The 20,501-nt window shown below is 32.1% G+C and overlaps 1 protein-coding gene across 1 annotated transcript in view; it reads left to right on the top strand.

Moving 5' to 3' along the window:
• LOC139526536 (uncharacterized) overlaps positions 1–20,501 on the top strand; it is a 103,637-nt gene that overhangs the window by 29,642 nt on the left and 53,494 nt on the right. The window contains exon 3 of the mRNA XM_071321694.1: positions 18,271–18,294. Coding sequence (XP_071177795.1) covers positions 18,271–18,294 — 24 coding nt within the window. The remainder of the gene's footprint in view (positions 1–18,270; positions 18,295–20,501) is intronic.

Below are 20,501 nucleotides of genomic sequence, written 5' to 3'. Positions count from 1 at the left end.
CTTTCTGTCAGCTATAAAGTTAAAATGCTGAACGTTTGAAAAAAACAGGATTGTCCCGAAAGATTTGAGATAAAAAAATTAAAGAATTCAAATCATAAAGAACTAAATTTGTCTATAAATGACATGAAATTAAGAAAAATGTAAATCCTTGTGTAAATCAATACTTGTTTTGTAAAAAACAAAATACAATTTATGTAATAAAAATTGGTTAAATATAGACAAAAGGTGAATTTTACAGCATAGTTTTGGTTCTCTTGGGTAGAGACTCATGCTAATTCAACCGTGGAGATTATTAAATATCAGTTAAAAACAACATTTGAATGGTTTGATAATGTTATATCTTAATTTTTTAAGTTGTGCGTTTTCGTAAGTAAGCCAATATCATTGGTATGCATACATTTAGGTATACGTGTAGAATATATAAAAAAAGTTTTTTTTTAATGTATTTCTAAGAATTTTTAAAGTTACAAATACAAATCCTAGATATATTTAAATAAGCATTAGTGTAGAAACTATCGCATTTATATAAAGTGCATGTAATTCTTATGCTAATAATTCATAAATGAAATTGCATAAATCATAAAATTCTCAAAAAGAAGATTGCCAAATCAAATCTAAGACGCAATTGAATGTTTCATCATTTGCAAGTACATGTGGTTCGGACACGTTAAACACGTGACAGTTGTAACAGTAACAGGTCATCTCACATTTACTTTGTACATGTACTTATAATCAGAATAAAAGGTTTATGTACTTACAAAATATGTCATCTTGAAGATTAGGAATTAGCAGAAATATCATTTTTTAAATTTGCAAATCTAAGTCAAACGGAAAATCACTGTCACCATCCTCACTCTTGAATCATTACCAGATTTAACACAACTCACATTCAAACGATTCAACAATATCAATTTAGACACACTGGCCTTTTCGTTAATTTAGATATACAATTTTTGCTCAACTTTGTATATTCACATATACAGATAAATCTCTCAATTATCCTAGACGTTATTGGTACTCACTTCAAATTTGGTATTTGGATTACCTTTTTGTTTATACGGATGACAATACTAGATTAAAAGAAAAATCATAAATTTCCGTATAGTGCATGACCAGCGGTGATAATAATGTCGGAATTTTTGTCTGTTAATACAAAACTATCATGAAACATAGGTAAATAAGTCTGAAAGACAACACTAAAAAAAAAGTTTATTTTTATTCAATTGTCAAAAAAGACATACATTACAATACCGTGAATAAACCCGGGAAAACGTTAGTACGTAAAACATTCGACCTGACATAGAATTCATGATTTCCCATGTGTATATATTGAAACAGACAAAAAAAAAACATTTTTGATGTGCCATCGGATGTTTACAATATACTTCTTGATACCGTGTCTTTGTTGTACTCATTAACCGTTCAGCGACAAAAATATTACTTAATATCTAGTGTGATATCACGAACATAGTTTTGTTAAAGTAGGTCCATACGTGTTTCATTTCACTAGTTTTACCGATGCAAGGATATTCTGTCTAGTTGAAAACAAAAATGGCACAGCGGTAGCCTGCTCATCTCGAGTGCAACCTGCTAAATCAAATTTCATATTAAATATAAAAAAAGATGTGGTGTGATTGCCAATGAGACAACTTAACTCTCCACAAGAGACCACAATGACACAGAAATTATCAACTATAGGTCACCGTCCTTCTACAATGAGCAAAGCCCACATCGCAAAGTCAGCTATAAAAGTCCCCGAAATGGCAATATAAAACAGTTCAAACGAGAAAACCAACGGCCTTATTTATGTAAAAAAGATGAACGAAAAACTAATATGTACGGTGCAGTCCGGTGTATCCGCGCACCTAAGACTTGTGATTTCACTTCATGCAACTGATAAAACCAACAATTAGATAATATAGTGTGAACACATTCATAACATACTTTTATTTCATAAAATCTTCTGTTTGTATGGTTTCATCCTCTAGATTTTTTGTAATGTGTGTCCAAAATAAGAGAAACCCCTGTTCTGAGAGTTCCTCCAATGTCCGGTTTCGAAACAAATTTTATCTGATGATTTATTTTTTTATGGAAATTGACCAAATATGGTAAATCACTGGATTGCAGTTATTAATTATCTCTTGAACTTATCAATTTTATTCTTTTTTTATCCCTTCGGAAGGCTAAAACAATAACAAGAACGATTTTGTTTATGTTACTATGTTGCTATGACAAAATCAGCTAATGCGCGATATCACGGGCCGCGCGGACACCGGGGACTCCACTGTAACACATAAACAAACGACAAAAACTGAATTACAGGCTCCTGACTTGGGTCATATAATGTGTCGGGGTTAAACATTTTGCTTTATCTTCGCTGAGCATTGACACTAAACTAGAAACTACACTAGCTTAGCTTGGATTCAAAGCACTGACATTATCACCTAGCTGTCAAAATATATCTAAATATATAGCTTGTGCGTCACAAATTTTAAAACATAATTTATACATTAAGGTTAATGAGTAAAGAAACGAAGAATTCTAACTCCCCATCAAGATCTCATAGAATAACACGGAGATGTGTGTCTTCCTTTTATTTCTGTAGTATTACTGTGTATCTTTATCTTTAAGATCATGATTATTTTAAAGGAAGCAGAATTTACAAAAAAAAAATTTAATCTCATGCATTGAAACCAAAAGATAAACAGACAGCGACATGACAAATATATTATTAATAATGTCGACTAATACATTGAACTATACATCCACATTTACACTTCAGGACCTTATTATTACCCAAGAGGATCGTATAAATTTTCTTGAAAGGTGTTTATTGGTTTTATTACTTTATCATTAGTTATAGTTATATGTATACTTAAATTTACCTGTGTACATTGTTTTATTTAACGCCATTGGGTCCCAACATTGTTTTATTTAACGCCATTGTGTCCCAGGTAAGAGTTGTCTTATTGTCACTCTTCCTACGTGTTTTATTACTACCTGTAACGTTTATGTTATAACGCCAACCTACGTGGACCAGATAGAGTTTGATTCCGTGTTGATAAATGTAATAAGACTTCATTTTGTTGAAAACTTGCAGATGCCTCCAGCTTTTAAGATCTATGTAAACAAATTGTGATATACCATACAACAACATGTTGTTCACTAATGTATACTCGGGTTCTATTTCATATCTATGATAATCAATACCTATGTATGAACAACTATTGAACATAATTGAATGATATTGAAATATAAAAGTAAACATTATTATCAACACGTATAAATGATGAAAAACTGTTTTAATTTAAAAACATGAAGCAGTTATTAACATTGTACATGTATTTCCTAACAGCCTCTTTTGTCAATAATTGACAATAAGAATGAAGTTATCGTTATTCAAATTGAGTAGCATTTAACTAGAAAGTCCTAAGCACTAATTAACCAACATTCCAACTGACTCGATTTTCGGAAAATGACATCTGCACAAAACACCTTACAAATATAGATTTATTTCTTCTTCAAGCCATTGTACCACTACGAAACTATATATTCTACTTACAAGTACACTTGGTACAATCAAAAACCTGATATTAAATTGTTCAAATAAGGCCTTTAAAAATAGTGGAATTAATTACTTTTGGAGTATAAAATTTTTTTTGGAAGTACTTGATAAATTGCATGCTTATATTGGTGATTTCGAATCTGTTTAAAGTTTTGATTTTTCAACTCTATACACTACTTTGCCTCATAATCTTATTAAGAAAAAAATCACACACCTAATTAAATGGATATTAAAAAAGTCAGAATGCGAATATATATGTTCAAACTCTTTTATGTCATTTTTAAGTAACCATTAACAAAAGAACTATGTCCATTGGACCTGCTTTGATACTATAACTGCCCTTGCATTTTTACTAGATAATATTTTTATTATAAAATATATATAAAATATATCATATATCGTCAAGTAATCGGAATTCCAATTGGGTCTAAATGTGCACCACTTATTGCGGACCTGTTTCTGTATAGTTATGAGTTATGACTAAAATTAGAAAAGACCCATCAAAACAACATCTGATACAAAAATTCATTAATGTTTTTAGATATTTGGATGATATATTGGCCATCAATAATGACGACTTCAGTATGTACATCTGTACACTAAAGAGATATATCCTGCTGAACTTACTTTAAATAAAGCTAATACTAACAAGGAACACTGCCCTTTCCGGGATTTTGAATCTTTTTCTTAAACGAGAAGTTAAATACCAAAATTTATGATGAAAGATATTTTCATTTTCTATTGTAAATTATCCATTTCTAGATGGTGATGTGCCCATGTCACATTTTTACACCAGGTTTTTCAATATCACTATCTAGTCAAAACATTTACTGAATTTTATCATCGGTACAAAGACATCATTCGTAAATATGAATCAACATGCAGACACATTATACGTTTAGGTATTACACATCCAATTTTTTATGGTAGTATTTTTTACAAAGTACAAAAATGTCGACATTCACCTCAAAAGCAAACCAAACATTTAAACAGTCTTATTCAAAAGAGATATTGTTATGATACTGTTGTCAGTTCATTAAAGATGGCATATTTTGGTATAAGTATTGATTCACTCATAGGGTCTTTGCATAAGAAATAAACACATTTATTATAAGTTGTTGAAATGATACGGGTTATGTTTTTCTCATATATTTTATGATGGTATGATTCTAAACTCCTAACGGGAGGGATTGTGCTTGATTTTCATATGATTAAGACATAATCTTTCGATCAGTTTAATCGAGATTTGAAGCTTTCATGTCAGTAACTGCTAGTAGTCACTTGTTAATTTATGTATCATTGTCATTTTGCTTAGCTTCTTAAGTTACCTTTTCTGACATCGGACTCGGACTTCTTCTAAACTGAGTTTTACTGTGCGTATTACTGTGTGTTTATTTATTCTACATTGGCTAGAGGTATAGGGGGAGGATTGAGATCTCACAAAACATGTTTCACCCCACTGAATTTTTGAGCCTGTCCCAAGTCAGGAGCCTCTGGCCTTTGTCAGTTTTGTATGTTTTTTTAAATTTTAGTTCATTTATATGTTTTGGAAATTAGTGTGACGTCCAATTTCATTGAACTAGTACACTTTTTGTTTAGTGGCAAACTGAAGCCCGCATCCGCGTGCGGGATTTTCTCTCTGTATTGAAGACCCATTGACATGATAGGTGACCGTCGGTTGTTTTCTACTGTTTGGTTGGGTTGTTGTCTATTTGACACATTTCCCATTTCCATTCTAAATTTTAAGACTTTCCAAGCATTTCTAAAACATGAAAGCCTAGTTTATAGATGTTTACCCTATTTTTTTTAAGTTTGCAAAATTTTATAATCATATTATTTTACACGTAACAGCATATGAGTTAAATGTTTTTGTTTTTTTTTTAAAGTTCAAGTCTTCAAGTAGTAAATCATTTTCCATATCAAATACAAATGCTTTCACTCAGATTTCAAACCGTGTTTCTCTTGTTTCGAATATTTTTATTTTGTTTGTCTTATTTAAACTTTTCCTCAGTTAAGTGTGATGATGTGTTTGGTTGTGATGATTTATATACATGTATCTCGTTTTGCTGCCTGATTTTATGTACTATGAATTCTATGATAAAACCCAATGAGTAATTGTATAGGACAATAGAGGGCAATCGGGTTATTTCACTTATGTAGTTGCACATGTAGACTCGGCAGTTTTAACTCACGAACTAGCGATAGCTCTAAAAGAAATATTATTTACCAATTTCAGACGCTCGTTACTCGTCGTCTCTCTTTCACTTTTTCATGGCTTAAATCCGAATAAAGATATTGTTTTTCTGCTATCTGTTTTAAATTTTATCCTAATTATTGGAAATATAGAAACTAATTCAGGTCCAAAGTCAGATCTTTGTACTGAGTTAACCAGGAGTATAAAAGAAACCTCACTATCCATATGTAACACAAACATACGTAGTCTAAGAAATAAGCTTAATTTTCACCAAGACTTTAATGATGAATTTGATTAAGTAACTACAATCGAAACACATTTGAATCAAAGTTTTAACATTGACGATTTACAGCTTTCCTCATTTTCGAACCGAAAGGAGTGTAACAGTGCCGGCGGAGACATTGCCATCTATGTAAATGTGAACTCGAAAACCACATTCATTTGATGAAACAATATGGGTCGCGATTAAAGGTAAAGGTCAATTATTTTTTCTTTGTTGTACTTATAGGCCTAGCCTGAGTGGACGGACAATGACTATTGGACAAAAATGTTGGACAAGACTTAATAATTACTGGGATTGAGTTACCAGCTTCGTAAGAATATTGTTGTAACAGGAGATTTGGAATCTGATTTTTTTTCTATTCATAATAATAAACTATATCATGTATATGATATACTGAATCTTTTTAATCTAGAAAATGTAATAAATAAAACAAGAAGGATGATTGGACACCGTAGCACATTACTAGACTCGATAATAATCAGTGACACAATTAAATATTCTATTGCCGACGTACTTAAATTACCGTCTGAAATAAGTGATCACGATGCTTCTGTTAAATTTTTAGAATGTCCGAGATTTGCACCCAAATCATACAAAAGCGAAATTTGGATGTACGATAAAACAGATTTAAATAAATTTTCTTTAGAACTTAATTTTGTCAGTTGGGATAAACTTTTTTCTGATGTTGAGGGTGTTGATAAGATGTGCAATACATTTACTCAAACACTCCTCGACCTAGCGATGCAGAGCAGCCCAACTCGACATGTTTATATACTAACCAATGAGCGACCATTGTTTCTAAGGAAAGGAATTCGTAGAAGAGACCGATTCCGTAAAAAAGCATTAAACTAAACTAAAACAGAATCTGATATTAATAAATACAAAACACAGAATAAAGTACATAACTATATTAATGATATTGCTGAAAATTCTTTATGTAGATTATTTGCAAATGACACATCTCTAGGCTACTCTAGTCATGACACGTCACAAATAAAATCAGTGATCAGTCACGACCTGAGTGAGCTGTGCGATTGATCTAAGAAATGGCTGATGTCCTTTAACCCAGAAAAAACAGAAGTTATGTTGTTTTCATACATTGAATCTCCGGAAATGAATTTCAAATTCAATGGTAAGAATATTCAAGATTTTCACAAACACTTGGGTATTACATTTAGTAGATATGCTAAATGGAACACCAATGTGGAAAATATCATAAAAGATGTATCTAAACATTTGAATGTACTTAGAAAATTCAAGTACAGGATAAGAAGGAGTATCTTATAAAAGCTTTATAATTTTATATAGTTTTACATGTATTTGACTTTTACAAGACCGCTACTCGAATTTGCCTGAGCGTGCAGTCTTGGATAATATGGGTTTGTGTTATTGTAAAATATTAGCGCAGCTGCAGCTTAAAGAAAGCAGCTAGAATTGTAACAGGTCTTAATATTTTACTGGTAGTAGAATTATTTATGATGAGATTGGTTGGGGAAACTCTAGTTGAACGAAGAGAAAGGAGGAAATTACAATTATTTAATAATATTCAACATAATAATGCACCAGCCTATATTTGCAATTTAATTCACCAACAATTCAAAGTACAGCTGTTTATCCCTTACGTAATGGGAATGATATAATATACCCATTTTGTAAACTTTCATTGACCAAATAATCCTTCATACCTTCAAATATACGACTGTGAAATAACCTTAATGTGTTGGCACTCAACATTGACCCTTTAGTAAAATTATAAACCGAACTAAAGAATCTTAAATTTAATTCGTAAACGCAACATTATTTTGACACAACTTAAATGCTCAGCCTCTTTTTTTGAATTATTATCTTATCAGATCCGTCTTGTAGTTGTGGTGCTAAATTTGAAGATTTATATCACTTCCTTTTTGATTTTCCTTATGCGAATATAAGAATCAAACAATTTAATAATATGAACTGGTTACCAGAGAACTCTCCAATAAATTTGAACATGCTAACCTCTGGTGATACGTCTTTAACCAAAGATAAAAATGAAAGAATTTTAAATAATGTAAATGAATTTATTAAAGAGTCCAAGAGGTTTCTAATTGTGTAATATAACACACTAAAGTGTAAAACATGTACATTGTGTACAACCATTCACATCATCTCACATCATCTTTTCACAGATCCAATATATATCAATATATAATGTGGTGGTTGCATGCATGCTTTGTAAATATTCTATTGTTATAAATTGTTCATGGGAGAAGTCTATATAAGTTTGATTAACTTGTGTCTCTTCCCGTTTGCATATTTAAGCAAATAAAATATGTTTAAACTAAACTATGTTAAATTGTTTTTGTTTAAATGTCGTTTTGATCGTCGAGTTAGGCAATTTCAAATGATATTTTATGGTGTGTCTTTTTATGTTGTAATGTTACACTACTGTCTCAGGTTATGGTGAAGTTTAGCGCCATTTTAAACGTTTAAACCTGATGCATTTTTATGCACCTGTCCTAAGTCAGTAGTCAGTTATTCAGCGGTTGTCGTTTGTTTGTGTGGTTCATAGGTGTTTCTCGTTTTTTATAAAGGATATACCGTTGGTTTTCCTATTTGAATTGTTAGGGCCTTTATAGCTTGATGTTAGGTCTGAGCCAATGAAATGTAGATGTTTTTGCTTCCTTTTTCACCTTTTTTGGGAGGAGCGGGTTTGAGTAAAGAAAAGACCAAGGCTCCGTATTTATCTCAGACAGTCAAAATCTAAAATAAGTCTGGAAATTGAAAATTGAAGATGACAAACAGTGAACTATATTGTGTCACAGTTTTACACATTTCCCATAAAATTAAAATACGGTTTTGCGCTATTTGTGACTGTTGAAGGCATTTTAATACAGAATTGCAAAGGAGTAGAGCCAATTTTCTCGGTATTTGTTTCACTCACATGGTCTAAAACTTGTTTTTTTATATATCTTTATTCTTCTTGGAATTTAATATTCAACAGTTTCTTTTTTTTTTTAAATTTTACACATCAATTCCCATAAATCAAAATGCTAATCAGCGTTACATCCTAAAATATTATAAATTTACAATTATAAATACCAGTTTCATAACATAACTGAAATATTTTTTTATCCTTGATTTTCGATTTACAGTATCAGTAAATGAGATACCATTATGATCCCGCCAATGTAATACGGTTGCATCAACGATATACATGTACAGAGAGGCATACAAGAGCTTGTTCATTCTAAATAAAATCAAACACAATGGTATGTCGAAAATGAGCATTTAATATAAAATGCAAATATGAAACAAGAGAACACATGTACAATATGATATCAAAAACAAATTTTATATAATATAAAAAATATCAAAATTATTCATGTAACCAATATGGTAAAGCCATGCATATGACTAGACTATATCATCCGATATAATTAGAGCGAAGGTGGGGCATAAAAAGCGCCCACAAACATGAAATAAAAAACACTAGACTATCAAATACTGATTAATTCATGTGATTACAAACCACTTGAGACAAAAAATCAAAACATAACACAAATTTACACTTTTTCAAATAAAAAGATTTGGTTTCAAAGGAGGGTGGTAGGGTAGAAAATAGGAAAATCGATCTAAACAAGAAACCTGCTAAAACAATTGCAACAATCCTGGTAGTATTGAGGGATCATAAATTTATTTATGCTTAACATAAATACCTTGATGATCCCGCCAATGTAATACGGTTACATCAACGATATACATGTACAGAGAGGCATACATGAGCTTGTTCGTTCTAAATAAAACCCAACACAATGGTATGTCAAAAATGAGCTTTAATATAAAATGCCAATATCAAAATTATTAATGTAACCAATATGGTAAAACCATGCATATGACTAGACTGTAAATTGTGATTGGTTCATCCGCTTTAAACCATTGTGGTGACGTCAGTCTATTCATTTATCGTGGATTCTTTTTCTAGAATCAACGCTTCTTAAATCCGTCGCTGAAATGGACTCACCAGATTATATTCTATTGTTTCCTTTGTGTGCCTAATATCATTAAGTTTGAATTGACTAATTTCCTGATTTCTGTTCACTAATGAAATTATTTTTAAAAACTTACCTTTAATTTTTGAAATTTCTATATGCCTTCACTGGGAATCGAACCCGTCCATAAATTTTGTAACTTGTTACTGACATTAACATATCGACGTAACCTCTGGGCTACCAATCGGTTACGATTTAAAAGTCTATTTTATATATATAAATGAATATATGATATACATCGGTACAACGGACACAAATGGCTTGTACCTTTATATATACATAATAGGTAATCGTATAGTATGAGTTGGTAGCCACGAGGTTTCGTAGTTAAAATAAATGAGTTAAAGCTAAGGACTTGTCTGTTTAGGTTCGAATCCCTGAATTCTCTTTTTTGTTCCAATAGTCTAGATTTACAGTTTTTGTTTTTGTTTTGAATGTTATCATGGTTATTGTGGATATTTTGTGTAAAAAAGCGATTTTGGTCGTTATTATCAGATAATGGTTGGCTATTCCACATGTTTCCAACAAAACAAAAATGGATTGCATAATATTGGTCCATTTTTGTTTTATAAATTAATATTATATGATTTCATCTGTTTTACTACATAATTTGACAAATTTTAATTCGCAAATTCCTATGCTAGAAAATCGTGATATTACTTGAATTAGGCTTATTGCTAGAAATTTCGGAAACATACTTATTATATGCACTATATGTTTTTGTAGGGTTGTTGTCCCTTTGACACATTCTCCATTTTCATTAAGATCAATTCAAATAGAAATAAGTTCGAATATATCTTATTTTGTAAAAACAGATAACATTCGGATGCCTGATGATATGAAGATCTTTAAGGGCAGACGTGTTGTGTAATAATATATTTGTATTTTTTAACATTTAATTGTGATATCTAATTTATTGTTATGGATCGTTTGACACAATATCATGGTTAATTAAACTCACTTACAATACCTTCTAATTAAGAATAGGCGTTAATTTTCAAAAGACAGTGTCACAATAGTTTAAGTGATAGATACAATGGATAAGCGTTGATTCATGAAAAACAAACCATTCGCCCTGCGGGCTCATTGTTTCTTTTTCAAGAATCAACGTTTATCCATTGTATCTATATCACACAATTAGAGCGATGGTGGGGCATAAAAAACGCCAATCAAGCTGTTTGAATTTAAATGTCTTAACATGAAAAGTCAAACAGCAGCCCCAACCGAATGTATGCCTCTGATAATACATAAAAAAAGTTTCTATGAAGTATGATAAAATGAAAGAAATTCTGAAGACTATAAACTACTGTAAACAAAACAAAAATATTTTTACACCATCAACCTAGCAGCATATTTGTTACCATGCAATGTCCTACAACAATGTACATATAAATCATGATAATGGTTAACATAGTCTCAAAATAGATGTTACTGTCAACTGTAGAACTAATGGACGGATTTAAGCGGAGTCGTCTTATAATCAACGATAATGAATACATGACGACATAAATAATATTAACATCCCCCACTGTGAGTAACAATACACGTTACAATGATGTTGCAAAGAAGGGCAGACCAATGTCTTTAAAATGTTAGCAGTATAATCATTCGATTCTGCTTAAAGGTATTCTAACATCAGTCTAAGTTCAAATTTCGTATAAAAGCAAGCAATGTGCATTCTTGTAATGCATCCAGTATTAAAACTTCAGCAAGCCGAATTTAAAAGTATATCCAACAGGTAAAAACGTAAACTTTAAATTCCCATAACTGTTGTTGTTGTCCGTAATCGTGTTTCATTTATAGCGGACACCTTTTCAGTTTTTACAGATTGTTTCGCAGGTTAGGCATCACATATCGGAGTCATATAAAGTCTGTACAACAGCAGAATATCTCTAAAACTATGAGATTTTCATGTGCAATGCCTTTTTGTATTGGTCCAATTCAATGAATTATCCACAGCTTCTTCAAGAACAACGACAACTGTAACCATTTCATACACAAATTGTTCTATCATTGCAGATTAACTAAAATAACGTCACCAAAAGCTACACTCTTTCACTAAAAATAGAAAATAATACTATAACATATGGAACATTAATAATGAAAGTCACTTTATAAAAGATATATTTTTTACACATTAAATGCAAAACATTGAATAAAGCAAATCCCAAGCCGCCTCAGACAGTCTTGAGAGAAAATAAAATTAAAAAAAATATGAATGCATAAGCATCTCCATGATCTCACAATTAAAAATAAACAAATCCTAGTTAGCAGTAACAGCAAATAGACAATCGTGTTTGGGCTGCCTTATACAATCCCTTAAGTGATTTAGATTCAGATATGAGCTGCCTCAGTCAGTCTCATATCTATATTAAACTGATAAAATTAAAAAGATTACAGACTTTGTACGGGTTTTTGGATAGGATAGATTTTTAAACCATCGGAAGGCAAGTCAACAATAGCACCCGAATATACCTGTTGTAAGAATCAGAATGCCAACCACCCATCGTCCTTATCTTTGAATCAGGATTACCTATCATGTGAGCTGTTGTTGTAAAACCTTGTATCATACTTAGCAGACGAAAGCACCAATATTAATATATTACAAAATTCAGATCTTTGAATAGTTCTTGTGTCTCTATAGAAAAATACAGGGCCTGCTGCTTTTCCCCATAATTCTAAAAATTCTCTCTTTTTCTTCACGGGAAAAAAGTTAGGTTCAACTTGACTTAGAATTTGTAACTGGACAGGTTGTTTAGACAAATTATGTTTAAATTTGGACATCTTTAAAATCAAAAACGGATTTCCAGAATCAAAATTTTTCAAAGTCCGATTTTCCAAATAAATCAAATATGATTTTCTTGTTCATTCCTAATCTTTATCTCTCCTTTTCGAAGGAAAGCATGAAATGCAATTAAAATATCAACGAAAACAACTTTTGTTGACAGGAAGATCTACAATCAAAAGGAAATGCCCTGATAATGTCATGGAGAACAGAAAGGGTAATGGGGCGCCTCAAATCAGTAGCTACTGATAAACGCTTAGCACCACACATCATTTTTTTTTTAATTAAAAAACTTAAACATAAATCCGGACGACGATTGATTTTGAAATTGTAAGATAATGCACACAAGTAAGTTCTTGCAGTGTTCGGTGACTTTCCATCCTCATAAGAAGATGCACTAAAATCATCAGCATTTCAAGTGAGCAATTAACTATAGTATGACCGACCTGGAAAAACTTTACTAAAAAAAGATTGAAATACTCTTCAAGCATTACCATACACTATTTTGGTCGAGGGTGCAATACCAGCGTCTATCAGCAGTCTTGAAATGTTTAACAAACTTCTAGTAATCCTGGGTCCACGTGTCCATCAAAGGGGCCAGTCGGTGAAACTCCTGAATCTGAAAATGTGAAAGCAGATCCGGTAGAATATTATGTGTTCCAGAAATGTGTTCGGCACACATTAATATGTTCAATTTCATGTATGTTAGAACAAGTCGCCTCACTAATTTCATAACCATAGGATCTGTTGAGGTTTGTTTATTGACAATCCATACAACTGCCTGATTATCAGAATGGGATAACAAGCAATAATTTTGAAATAAATGACCCTAGACTTCAACGGCTAGCACAATGGGATAGAGCCCTTAAACGATATTGTACACTAATTGAGAGAATTTAACCAGCGCCCATAAAACCAATGCGACTTAAAAATAGCACCATATCCAGTAGCTCCAGCTGCGTCTGTGTAAAGGCGCAACTTAACCGGAATATTCAATTTTTTTATTCTTAATTGGCCCTCCTTGTGTTTTACAGAGATTCAAAAACAATCTTAAACTTTCGTCACAAACATTACTGTTCGCATGACCCACAAAAAGATAGTCATCTAAAATATGAATCATATGCTTGATATAAAGCCTGTTTTGGGCTATCCATTGCAAAGCTGTGGAAAATTTCTCAAAAATAGAACTAGACCTACCAAGACCCATTGCTAAACAACGGTAAAAATAAAACTGATTCTTCCAATTGATACTTAATAATTCATAGTCCAAACAATTAACAGGAATATTTCTGTAAGCACTATCAATATCGCACTTGGCGAGATTACAATTACGACCGAGTAACACTATCAGCCGGACAGCATCATCAACTGTAGTATATGAAACACGTTTAAATTCATCAGGAATATGATCATTTACAAAATGAAACGAGGGATATGACAAGTGGTGTATCAATCTAAATTGACCGTCCTCTTTTTTAGGAACTACTCCTTTACATTTTAAACAGAATTTCCGAAAAAGGACCAGCAATTCTTCCAAGGCTAACTTCCTTTGACAGTTTTCTATCTACAACATCTGGGAGTTGATAAGCTGATTGTAAATTATTTGACATCCGTCGTAACCTAGACGAAAACCTTCCTCAAACCCAGATACCAAATAATTTGCATCCTGATTAGGATATCCCATAAGTAAAATTTTCAAAGTTTTAGAGCAAATAGGAGTGACAACCGACTTCCTAGTATGACTTAAGTGAGTTACATAATTACATGTTTCTGGGGTCGGGCTTGGGTGTTGAATAGTGTTGGTGTTTTGACAGGGCCGCACGATTGGCACATCTGATTATGGGCCTTTACATTCCCACAACGAGGACAAATTTGCAAACTTTGATGCGACAAAATCCATCTTTATTATAGTTCCAACACACCCCTTTTGGCAACGTTTCGTTCGTTAAAGACCCTTCTTGTTTATTGGAGGAATTCCGCTGACGGTTTCGAAAGGGACGAAAAGGACGACTTCCCTGTGGACTCCCCTGTTGGGGTCTTGTTACCATAATATAGAATTCAAAGTTTAAACTATGCCATGGAACACCTCTCATTTGTCTGTCCATGCGGACTTGTTGATCATATGTCAGCCAAGCATTGTTACTTGACTGCGTGGAAGCAAAATCCTTAAAAATGTCTGCATGTTCTGCCAAGTAAGCAGTGGACTCTAGGAATTTTTCACTATAAATTGCCATAAATCTTAAAAAAGCCGTTGCCAACTGTTCAATTGATGAAATATAAAACCTGGGCCTGTTGGGAACCAGTGACAGTGTTGAATTTCAAGATACTTGAAATTGTAAGCCATTTTTCTTAGCATTTGGTTAACGATTTTGTGGTAACAATACCGAAAGATCAATATATTTATCTTGCCAAATTTTGTGATTTATGCCTGGGTCTACTATTGCTGCAATAGGAGTCGATATAGAACTAGTCGCAGGCAGATCTACCTGCCACTAATTTTCCTCCATCTCCACTCCCTCTTTCTCACCATTTTCGGAAGCATAGTCCTCTTGCTCAGGAATTTCCTCTACTGGCTCGTTACGGTGCCTGGACTGGATTACTGACTCAGTAATCCTGGCTATTAAAGTCTCTTCCACCTCAGGGGACCAAAGGGAATGGAGACTCACTTTGGGCTTTATTTTTGCTTTTTCTAGACTGTCCTGGTTTTGTTTAGGCATGGATACTTTATGAAATATATAGCTAAAAATTAAATTTTTAGCAACATATCAATAAAATATATGAAGTAATATAGATGTCTTGCTATAAAAGTGAAATTACCGACGGTTTCAGCATAGTCTTATAAATAGGCCATTCTCACTAAAAATTGACAAAAACTAGCATTGATAAATGGCTTGCCTACGGAATACTCACAACCATATCAAAATCATCATACACAGATTGCCAATCTTAGTGAGAATTGGACACAGTATAAACAGCAGCCTAACACATACATGTAGGCATGGAAACAGCAGCCAATTACATTGGGCACATACAGTGTTAAAACAGCACCCAAATACATAGGGAATGAAACAGCACCCTAAAACATAGGGCATTAAACAGCTACCCTATACACTGGATATTATAACAGCAGCCCCAAATATAGGGCATGAAAACAGAAGCTCAACAAATAGGACATACCAACAGAAGCACAAATCTTTGTGCACAGTCCATTATTTCAGCCCAACCATTAGGGCGAACCATTTTCACAGTTTTTATCTTTTTATTTTATTTAAATATGCATTCATATATATATAAGACATTAATTGTCAAAATTCGAATATGGTGTAAATAATTTAACACCTTATGTTGTTGTTTACCATCTTTGCCACAAGTTTATTGTTTTCTACTTGGTATTAAATTAATATAGATATCCATTTTGATACACCTTGTAATCAATTTATTTGGCAATCGTCAATGGCAGTCAGCAGGGTTTAAGCACATCAGTTGTTCGACCTGTTAGTCAAATGCGGTTTTTTTTAATATATTTTTTCACTTTTGGTCTTTTGGAAAATGTTGTTTGTGCTGTATTGAGACCCCTCTACAGCGAAATTTGTTACATGCACACGTATAAAAAAATGCGGTTTCTATCCAACGCAACCACAGGTTTGGACGTTGTTTGCAATTTAGACTTGTTTATATTTATTTCGTTTGGGCTTGTATTATATTTTCCCTCTGGTTTAAGAGGCACTGAAGAGACATTAATTGTCGAAATCCGAATATGGTGTAAATAATTTAGCACCTCAAGTTGTGGTTAACCATCTTTACCACAAGTTTATTGTTTTCTACTTGGTATTAAATTAATATAGATATCCATTTTGATACACCTTGTGATCAATTTATTTGGCAATCGTCAATGGCAGTCAGCAGGGTTTAAGCAAATCAGTTGTTCGACCTGTTAGTCAAATGCGTTTTTTTTTAATATATTTTTTCACTTTTGGTCTTTTGGAAAATGTTGTTTGTGCTGTATTGAGACCCCTCTTCAGCGAAATTTGTTACATGCACACGTATAAAAAATGCGGTTTTTATCCAACGCAACCACAGGTTTGAACGTTGTTTGCAATTTAGACTTGTTTATATTTATTTCGTTTGGGCTTGTATTATATTTTCCCTCTGGTTTAAGAGGCACTGAAGAGACATTAATTGTCGAAATCCGAATATGGTGTAAATAATTTAGCACCTCATGTTTTGGTTTACCATCTTTACCGCAAGTTTTTTGTTTTCTACTTGGTATTTAATTAATATAGAGATCCATTTTGATACACCTTTTGATCAATTTATTTGGCAATCGTCAATGGCAGGGTTTGTGAACATCAGTTGTTTGACCTGTAAGTAAAATGCGTTTTGTTAAAATATATTTTTTCACTTTTGTTCTTTTGGAAAATGTTGTTTGTGCTGTATTGAGACCCCTCTACAGTGAAATACCACATTTCCCCCCAGATTACCCCTGGGAAACTCCTAAATATAACATGCTCTCTCGATTTATCTAAACCTAGATTCATGCTAACAGAACGTACGATGTTTACTAACTTTAATAAAAGATTTAAATCTAGATATAAATGAATGACCTAATATAAGCGTTTTAACAACAATTCTTACCAGTTATATATATATACACTGTTTTAAAAACACGCCGTGGATCTAGGTCAGCACAACAGAATCAAGTAACTTAATTAAATTTTGTAAACAACGAACAAAGGTGTAAATCTTTAAATAGCGTTAGCTTCAAAAATAAATCTTTTAACTGTATTGAGATTTTTGTGTACAAACCACTTCTCAAAACAAGAGAAAATCGACGAATTTAAAAAATGTTCGTGGGATAAAATTTCTTTTCTTTGTTTCTCTAAATGAAGATGTTGTCGAAAAGGAGACTTTTCATTGGTTGATCGGCTATCAATCTAAACAAGAAACCTGATAAAACAATAGCAACAATCCTGGCAGTATTGAGGGACCATACATTAATTTATGTTTAACATAAATACCTTTACATACCATAGAAAGAAATACCAAAAAAGTAAAAAACCTAGAGATACAAATTCACGCTAAATAAAGTGTTTTTTCAAATAATCTAAGTTTATACTACAATTCATCTCCTCAGTATATTCACTAATACTGTCACATGAAGGACTTTGGATTATCTCATGTTTAATGCACCTGCATACGAACAAAAATCTTCAAAGATAAACGACCAATCCTGAGCACCACGTCGTGAATATAGTCCGAGTTCGGAAAGCCCAACAGTTATGTAGATTAAGAAAGTATTTCATTTGCAAACCCCTACTCTTTGCAAATCTAACCATAAGTTGGAGGTATAAAATTGATATTATAAATATAGTTCCTCCATTTTCATAAGTTATAGTGTTTTTTCTTTTCTTCCAGAGACTATGATGCAGAACATGATGAGTAAGTAACATTTTGATTGTATTATAACTTTATATACTTGAATTTTTATATCAAAAATAATAATGCTGACAGCAAATTTAATAATAATAGGTTTCATGACGAGTGAGAAAGGGATATCGCTTTATATCAAATCGAGTTATTTGATTTCAAAATAATAATAAACGAGCCTTCGGCGAGTTTATTATTACTATTTGAATTAAATAACGAGAGTTGATATCAAGCGATATCCAATTCTCTCAAGTTGTTAAACCTATTTCTCTTATGGTCAACACTCTCATTGTGTTAAATTAAAGATTCCGCGAATCGCTAATCTAGTCTTTTGCACATGCCAGTATGACGGCGAATATCCTTTTCCGCTGTCAAACTTTAACATCAAACATTTTAGGACTTTTTGTACGCTTCAGCATGTAATAAAATTTGACAAAAAGAAGATAGTCGGGTGAAAAGTCGGGTGAAAAGTGGGAGTGTTTTGTATATTATGTAAAAAATTACATATGTCCGTTGCCATGGACGAAATGTACATCGTCTTAACTTTTGAAAGTCATCAATGACCTAACGAATAGCCAATGGAAATGCCGTGATATCGTCTTATGATGCTGGATAAGCCAATCAAATTAACGCAGATTTTCGTATCACGTTTTCGTATCACACTCCGTACAGTGTGAAACTAGAAATATCTATATCATTAACGACGTAAAATCATAAACACAACGCCAAAAAGTTTGTTGAAATAGTGAAACGATCTAGCATTACACAATCTTATCTAAATTATATAATCTTTGATATTGGCAAAATATTAGAAGCTAAGGAATCACTTAAGATAAAAAGAAACGTTTGTTAGAGACACAGCCATGGTAAATGCACAAGATGTAGTTAACTTCATTTGATCTCGCATGGATAATCACAGATTCGGCTTTAAAGGAATTCATATTCCTTCATGTTTCAACATCCGCAGCCAACAAAATACTATAACAAATCAACGATGGACAGACAACTCATGATCCAGATAGTCCAGATAGTCCGTGTTGGTCAAATAATGTGCGAAGTAAAACCTGTATTTAATGCAAATTAATTGTCTTTCTGAAAACCTAGACCGTATATCTTAAAAATAAAACTTATCTTTACGAAATTGACTGGTATATGTTTTGAATTTTGTTTCAAAACATTTCAAATTAGTGTAGTTTCCTAGGAATAAACAGATTGTACGAGAACTCAATAAAAAAATTCTGACATAATTTTATAATGTAACTTCACTCTTTATATCAAGTTTATAGAACATCTAATTTATATAAATGGGGGAATACATATCGTCTAAACGTACCAAAAAGACAATTAGAAGCTATATTTGGAACAAAAATTCTTTTTGAATTCAGAATGTATCAGTTTAGTATTATCGATTTGATATATGATGCTACATTTCAATTATGTGCATTTAAATATCAAAGGTATGTACACATAATTATCAATTTTACTGATAGATATAGTAACTAAATGATGCCCATTTTCAAATGATAAATTAGGTGTTATAGGTTTTTTTTTTATCGTTACGGACGAGTCTGTAATATAACGTAAATTACAAAACAACAGGTAAAATTTTTGATGAAATTGTTATTTAAAAACGACATAGCAATACAAATATTATTCAAAGTATCTAATCTCTGATTTTGGCAAAAAAAGTAGTACTAAACTAATCCGTATAACATCAGATGCATTATTACTAGAGCCAGGACAATCCTCCTAATAAGAAATAAAAAATTAAGACCCAAATTAAGTCATATACGATGTGGCAAAATGTATGTTACTACTGCCAGAGTGGAAATAGACACAGAAACTGAAGTTGACATTTTTGTCATAGATTATAGTTAGACGGAAATGTATGTACAAACAGCATATAGTTTTTTTTTAAAGAAAATCAAAAGATTTCAAAATGTAAATTGGATGATTCTAAGATAAAATTAAAGCACGTTTTTCACCACTATTATTTTTATACACATGTTCACTAACTTTGAAGAATTCAATAAGTAACTTGTTATTGAATAGTGTGTCTTTATTGGAACATATATTTTTGTTCATGGTGAGCAAATAAGAGTAAAAATTATTTTAACATTTTTGTAAGTGCTAAATAATTTTTGGAATTTATTAAAGAAGCGAAAAACCTGATATAATCATATGGGCTTCTCACGGACCAGTACCGGAATATATAGACT

Source organism: Mytilus edulis, chromosome 6, assembly GCF_963676685.1.
Source record: "Mytilus edulis chromosome 6, xbMytEdul2.2, whole genome shotgun sequence".
Classification (NCBI taxonomy): domain Eukaryota; kingdom Metazoa; phylum Mollusca; class Bivalvia; order Mytilida; family Mytilidae; genus Mytilus; species Mytilus edulis.
Note: the sequence above shows the minus strand (reverse complement) of the source record. Positions and strands in the feature narration are given on the sequence as shown.